Here is a 7,252-nt window from a genome sequence, read left to right as displayed (position 1 = left end):
CTGTAAACCTCAAAGTTATATCCACTGGGACGCCAGAATTTGTACCATCACTTTCTCACTGTAATCTAAGGGTAAAAATATGTGGCTTTTCCTCAATCTTCTCCTTTAATATTCGAGGATACATGATGTGAAATTCTTTGGTCCTTTATACCATTCTAATGATGTCACAGCAAATGCTCATAAAAAATTCCTTCTCTAAGGAAACTTCTTCCTATTGCCTGGTGATCATTGCTTGCTTGTTTATTTAAGCTTTTTGTTAACGCTACATCTTGTCATTTTGTTCAATCAATGCACTTGACAACATAATCCAAGGAGAGAGTCTAAATTTAGACTCTTCCTTCTCAAATTTTCAACTCCTAAATTTGGTGTTCTAAACAATTGTCTTGTCTCGGGTTCCTATATTATTTAGAAACTTTTCAGAGTAATATGCAAAACTTCTTTCTTGAAAGTTTTATTAGTCCATTAATCATTATTCCAATGCAACATGTTTGCAAAAAGATCATAACAATGGACAAGAATAAAGCTGGCTCTGATCATAACTCAAGAGAAATAAAACATCGAAGATAGTGAAAGAATGATAACAAAGAAGTGGATCGAGAATGTGTATCTTAGTGAAAAGAAGAAACAAAAGAAAGAAAAAATGTATTTTCAAGAATACACATATAAATAGAATAAGAACTAGGTGCCCCAATTATCGCAGCTTGAATTTCTCTGTACAAACTTTCTGAAGACCATTCTGAGTTTGACATGTGTTTAGGAGATCTGCAATACTCTGTCAATGCTCCAAGACGCCGCATATCCTTTCTTGTTGGTTCAGGTAAAGCAAAACCATCATATACCCCTGATCAAAATTTGATCTGCTCAAATCACCTCATGGCCCAATCCGATCAATACTTGAGCCGCCCCTTCCAGGTTTTCGACTCAAGCCCCCTTTGGTCTCAAGGTGCCTTTTGCGGGTTTTCACCTTGGCCTCTCCAAAGTTTTTTTTTTTTGGGAAGCAAAGCGCCCTTTGCGGGTTTTCACTTTGGTTCTCTTTTCTTTCAAGTGAAATATTTCTTGACGGAGTCTGCGTTTACAGGGTTTGGCAAACTTTTTCCATCCATCTCACATAGGATTAAAGCCCCACCGGAAAAGGCCTTCTTTACAACATAGGGACCTTCCCAATTTGGCATCCATTTTCCTCTCGAATCCTTTTGCATGGGGAGAATCTTTTTTAGCACCAAGTCTCCTTCACGAAACTCTCTGGGGCGGACCTTTTTATTATAGGCTCGCATCATTCGTTTCTGGTACATTTGCCCATGACGAATAGCTCTAAGCCTCTTTTCTTCTATTAGGTTCAACTGATCATACCGAGATTGGACCCAATCGGCTTCGTCCAACTGTAGTTCAGATAGTACCCGTAGAGAGGGGATTTCAACTTCAATGGGTAATACCGCCTCCATTCCATATACCAGAGAAAAAGGTGTTGCTCCGGTAGAAGTTCTAACAGATGTTCGATAGGCAAGGAGAGCAAATGATAACTTCTCATGCCAATCCTTGTAAGTTTCAGTCATTTTCCCCACGATCCTTTTGATGTTCTTATTAGCCGCCTCCACTGCACCATTCATTTTTGGACGATACGGCGATGAGTTATGATGTTTGATTTTAAATTGGTTGCAAACCTCAGCTATTGTGCTATTATTCAAATTTAACGCATTGTCGGATATAATTTTCTCAAGCATTTCATATCGACAAATAATCTCCTTCTTCAAGAATTTGCTAACTGCTGACTTCGTGACATTTGCGTATGAAGCAGCCTCTACCCACTTGGTAAAGTAATCAATGACCACAAAGATGAAGCGATGCCCATTAGAAGCTTTTGGTGATATTGGCCCAATAACATCCATACCCCACATGGAAAACGGCCAATGAGAGGTCATGACGTGAAGAGGTGAAGGAGGCGCATGTATTTTGTCTCCGTAAATTTGGCATTTGTGGCATTTCTTGGCGTAATCTATGCAATCTCCTTCCAGGGTGGGCCAATAGTACCCAAATCTCATGATTTGTCTGGCCATCGTAAAACCATTGGCGTGTGCCCCACAAATACCCTCATGTACTTCCTCCAATATTTTCTTGGCTTCCACGGCATCCACACATCTTAACAATACTTGATCCTTCCCTCTTTTGTATAACACTTCCCCATCTAGGACATATTCGATGGCTATTCTTCTCAGAGTTCTTTTGTCATTCTCTGTCGTTTGATTAGGGTACTCCCGATCCTTCACGTACTATAGGATATTCTGATACCAAGGACAATCATCTTTTCCCTCCTCTTCAATATTGCAGCAATGAACTGGGGTCTCATAGATACTCATCTGAATAGGTCTCATTGCCTCGAGACTATTCACCTGAATCATCGAAGCTAGAGTAGCTAATGCGTCAGCCATCTGGTTTTCCTCTCGTGGGAGATAACAGAAGGTGATATCATCAAACTTACCAGCCAATTCGAGAACTAGCTTTCTATAATCAATTAGCTTAGGGTCCCTAGTTTCCCATTCCCCTTTAAGTTGGTATATCACCAATGCAGAATCCCCATATACTCTTAGCACTTTGATGTTTCGTTCAATGGTTGCACGAATGCCCATAATACATGCTTCATATTCTGCCATATTATTAGTACAATCGAAGTCCAACTTGCTAGCAACAGGATAATGATCTCCATTTGGGGATACCAAGATTGCCCCAATTCCATTACCCGTAACATTCGAAGCTCCATCAAAATTTAACCTCCATACGCTATCCATTTGAGGATTCTCTTCAGTGTTCACCACATACTTCAAGTCCTCATTTGGAAAATCGAAGTTCAAAGTCTCATAGTCTTCCAAGGCTCTACTAGCTAAGAAGTCAGCTATCGCACTTCCCTTTATGGCCTTCTGACTTACATATACTATGTCAAATTTCGAGAGCAGGATCTGCCATCTAGCCATTCTCCCGTTTAAAGCAGTAGATTCCATCATATACTTTAAAGGATCCGACTTTGAAATCATCCAAGTCGTATGATACAACATATACTGCCTTAGTCTTCGGGTTGCCCAGATTAAAGCGCAACACAACTTCTCAATTGATGAGTATCTCATTTTGTAATCAGTAAATTTCTTACTGAGATAGTATATTGCCTTTTCTTTCTTTCCCGTCTCATCATGTTGGCCTAATACGCATCCCATGGAATTCTCCAACAGTGTTAGATATAATATCAATGGCCTATCTGGACTTGGTGGCGATAAGACTGGAGTATTAACCAAGTACTGCTTTATCTTTTCGAAAGCTCTCTGGCATTCTTCATCCCATTCACTCGGATTATGCTTCTTTAAGAGACGGAATACCGGATCACATTTCACCGTCAGTTGTGAGATGAATCGAGCAATGTAATTCAATCTCCCTAGGAAACCTCGAACTTCCTTCTGAGTGCGCGGGGGAGGTAAATCTCGTATTGCTTTTACTTTGTCTGGGTCAACCTCAATCCTTTTTTTGCTAACTATGAAGCCTAATAACTTCCCTGATCTGGCTCCAAATGTGCATTTTGCCGGGTTAAGCTTGAGCTGAAATTTCCTCAATCTCAAAAATAACGTTTTCAAGACTTGAACATGCTCTTCTTCCGTTCTAGACTTCGCAATCATATCATCCACATAGACTTCGATCTTCTTGTGCATCATGTCGTGAAACAAAGTCACCATAGCTCTTTGATATGTTGCTCCCACATTTTTCAATCCGAAGGGCATTACCTTGTAACAAAATGTTCCCCATAAGGTAATGAATGTGGTTTTCCTCATGTCTTCAGGATGCATCTTTATTTGATTGTACCCAGAGAAGCCATCCATGAAAGAAAACAATGAATAGCCCGCCATGTTATCTACCAAGGTATTAATGTGAGGCAGTGGAAAATTATCTTTTGGACTCGCCTTGTTCAAATCCCTATAATCCACACACATTCGTACCTTTCCATCTTGTTTGGGAATAGGGACGATGTTTGCTACCCAATCCGAATACTTGACCTCTTGTAAGAATCTGGCGTCGAATTACTTTTTGACTTCTTTTTTTATTTTCAACACAATATCAGGTCTCATTCTCCTGAGCTTCTGCTGAACGGGTTTACAATCCTCTTTTATGGGCAGACGATGCACCACAATGTTAGTGCTTAGCCCAGGTATATCTTGGTACGACCACGTGAAAACATCTTTGAACTTTCGGAGCAAATTAATGAGGTCTTGTTTTGTCTTTGCAGTGATTTCAGTACCAATTTTCACCTCTTTTCCATCCTCTAGGCTCACGGTTTCTAATAATTCCCTATGAGGTAGGATCTGTTTATCCTCTTCTTCCACCATTCTTAGCAAGTCCGGAGACACACCATAATCTTCGTCATTTTCAAAGTCGTGAGATCCCTCCAAACACATTTCTTGCTCAAAAATAGGCTCCGTGTTTGAAGCAGCATCACTCATGTCGTTGATATCTGAAGACCTATGAAGGCATATCAAAGAATATACCAAGAATATATAAATTTATGAATGAATATTTGTGCAAAAGAGTTACAAATGAAAGAATTATTTGTAAGACAATTAATCAAATGGAAAATATTTATTTGCATGTAAAAGAAAAAAAGTGACTGATCGAGATGAATGTAGATATGTATTTCATTAAAATGATGACATTTAGGCCCAAAGCCTATTTCACAAAAGATTTCATATCGTTCCTAAGCCAAAACAACAGGAATGTTTTGAGCATTACTCTGAATAAGCCCTAAAGACTACAGGGATTTCTTCAGCAGTCTAATTGTTTAGCTTGCTCCCTGGCTCATAAGGGCGGATCTCCAACAAGGCCCCTTTTTTCGCTGCTTCCACAGTGTTGATTGAATATTTTCTAGCATTCCTTCAATGCCTTTGCTACCGGACACTCCACACTCAGAATGAATAAATCCTCCCGACACAAAGGATGTAGATATGTGGGGAAAGGTTAAAGACTCCCACTTAGCTTCATATCCGCTCAAACGCGCCCTTCTTTTCTCTTGTCTCTTCTCTATTTCTTTCTTTTTCTGCTTGTATCCTAAGCCAAAACTATCGAACTTTTCCTTCAGCATTAGAGCTTCAATCCTTCCCTGAAGATATTTTCCCAGTCATTTCCCTGGTGAGGCTCCTCTTCCTACCATCAATCGCAACCCCATTTCGGTGGTCCTGGATATTTTCGGTATTGGAATTCTGTTTCCCTCCGCAATAAACATCGTGTTCACAAATTCTAACGACCGAAAAGAACATTTCAGTGCCTCATCGTTGATGTCCACATAAGGTGCATCACTGGTCATCATTGCGATAATATCTTCCTCTGCATCTATTATTACCAACCGACCCTCTGATACCAACTTCACTTTCTGATGTAATGATGAAGGTACTGCCCCAGATGAGTGTATCCATGGTCTTCCCAATAGACAGTTGTAGGAAGGCTTAATATCCATTACCAAGAAGTCCACCTCATAAGTGATTGGGCCAATCCTTAACGGTACCTCAATTCTCCCCATCTTTTCCGTTCCATCAAATGCCCTTACTATACTCTGGCATGCTTTCATGTGCGAACTGTCCACCGGTAATCGACCAAGAGTGGATAGAGGCAATACAGTCAGTGCAAATCCATTATCAACCAGGGCCCCCGAGAGTATGTATCCTTTGCATCGGACAGTAACGTGCAGGGCTTTAGTAAAACCCCTTCCTCCGGATGGTATTTCGTCATCATTGAAGAAGATAAAATTGTCAGCGCCTATGTTCTTGATCAACCGATCTAGCTTGTTTACCGATATATCGTCGGTCACATATGTTTCGTTTAGTACCTTCAGAAGCGCATTCCGATGTATTTCTGAGCTTAGAAGTAAAGCTAATACAGAAATGCGGGCTGGCTGTTTGTGCAGTTGCTCCACAACACTGTATTCACTGTGTTTCAGAAACTTCAAAAACTCTTTTGCCTCATCTTCTTTTATTGGTTCATTAACCAATGGCTCAACTTCTGCTGCTTTTCCTTTCCTCTGTTCTTTCTTCCAATTCTCTTCCCTGGACGACTCTGCTTAAGTGTCATATCGTTTCCTATTGCGTGTGTAAGAACCTATTTCCTGGCTTTCTTCCGCTTCTTTTCCCAAGATGGTCACATTGCACCCATAATTCCACGGCACCATTTTGCTATCCTTATACAAGAAATTTGATGGTTTTTGAATTACAACTTTCGGTGTTACCTGAGCCCTAGTTTCATTACCCTTAGGGCGTGAGATAATGACCACAGGATGATTTATTTTCGGAGTTCCTGTTCCTGACTCTGTCGCGCATATGCTCCTCCTTTCTTCCGCCTCTTCATAAAACGTCATCTCCTTGTTATCCATCATGCTTTGAACCAAAGCCCTGAATCCTTCACATTCTTAGATTTCGTGCCCTGTTTTATGGTGGAATTCACAATAATTTCCCAGCTCGTACCCTTCCTCAAAATTTGAAATAACTAACCCTCTCTTTGCCATCTCTTTCCAGACCCGTTTCAACGGAGTTTTTACTTCAACAATGTCAGACTTGACTTCTCCTCTCGTACCTTCGCTCACCATATTCACCCCCTTATCAGCGTGATTAGGTAACAGATTTTCTGCGTTAGGTGAGTCGTCAAGTTTAACAACACCTAATTTGATAAGTCCTTCCACTACCTTCTTGAAAGTTGTACAATTTTCTATTGAGTGCCCTGAAATTCCCGCGTGATAATCACATTGTGCATTCGTGTCATACCATTTTGGATACGGGGGTTGTAGAGGACTCAAGTAACGAGGGGCAACAACATGTGCATTGAATAAAGTTTGATACAACTCCTTGTATGACATTGGGATTTGCGTGAATTGGGGCTTTTCAGTAGTTTGCCTAGCTCTCGACTCTTGTCTTGACGATCCCGGTTGATTAGCAACCACTTTCTTTGGTTGATTCACAGTAATTGACCTACCGTAGGCATTCACATTATTCACTTCATTTTCTCTTTTCCTCGGGGCTGCCCTTCTATTATTCTCCCCTCCATCTATTCTTCCACTTTTAATGGCATGCTCAATCATTTCACCATTCATGATTATATCCGAGAAATTCTTTGAAGCGCTTCCCAACATGTGAGTAATGAATGGGGCCTTTAATGTATTAATAAAAAGCGTCGTCATCTCTTTTTCTAAAAGCGGTGGTTGTACCTGAACCGCCACCTCTCTCCACCTCTGCTGCAT

The 7,252-nt window shown here is 40.6% G+C and overlaps 1 protein-coding gene across 1 annotated transcript; it reads right to left on the bottom strand.

Annotated features, from left to right (window-relative positions):
* Positions 1-5,146: 5,146 nt before the first annotated feature.
* On the bottom strand, positions 5,147-7,252 carry LOC128034827 (uncharacterized). Its single transcript, XM_052623675.1, has 3 exons — positions 6,510-7,252; positions 6,121-6,410; positions 5,147-6,078 (listed from the first exon to the last, which is right to left on the bottom strand). The coding sequence occupies exons 1-3, from the start codon at positions 7,250-7,252 to the stop codon at positions 5,147-5,149; spliced, it is 1,965 nt and encodes a 654-aa protein (XP_052479635.1).

The sequence above is a fragment of the Gossypium raimondii genome, chromosome 11 (assembly GCF_025698545.1).
Source record: "Gossypium raimondii isolate GPD5lz chromosome 11, ASM2569854v1, whole genome shotgun sequence".
NCBI classification, from domain to species: Eukaryota; Viridiplantae; Streptophyta; class Magnoliopsida; order Malvales; family Malvaceae; genus Gossypium; species Gossypium raimondii.
Note: the sequence above shows the minus strand (reverse complement) of the source record. Positions and strands in the feature narration are given on the sequence as shown.

Coding starts and splice junctions, on each gene's coding strand:
- LOC128034827 (XM_052623675.1), bottom strand. CDS start 7,252: ATGCAGCAGAGGTGGAGAGAGGTGGCGGTTCAGGTACAACCACCGCTT. Junction 6,411..6,509: donor AAAGAGATGGCAAAGAGAGG/GTTAGTTATTTC, acceptor TGAAGGATTCAG/GGCTTTGGTTCAAAGCATGA. Junction 6,079..6,120: donor GGAAGAAAGCCAGGAAATAG/GTTCTTACACAC, acceptor ACACTTAAGCAG/AGTCGTCCAGGGAAGAGAAT.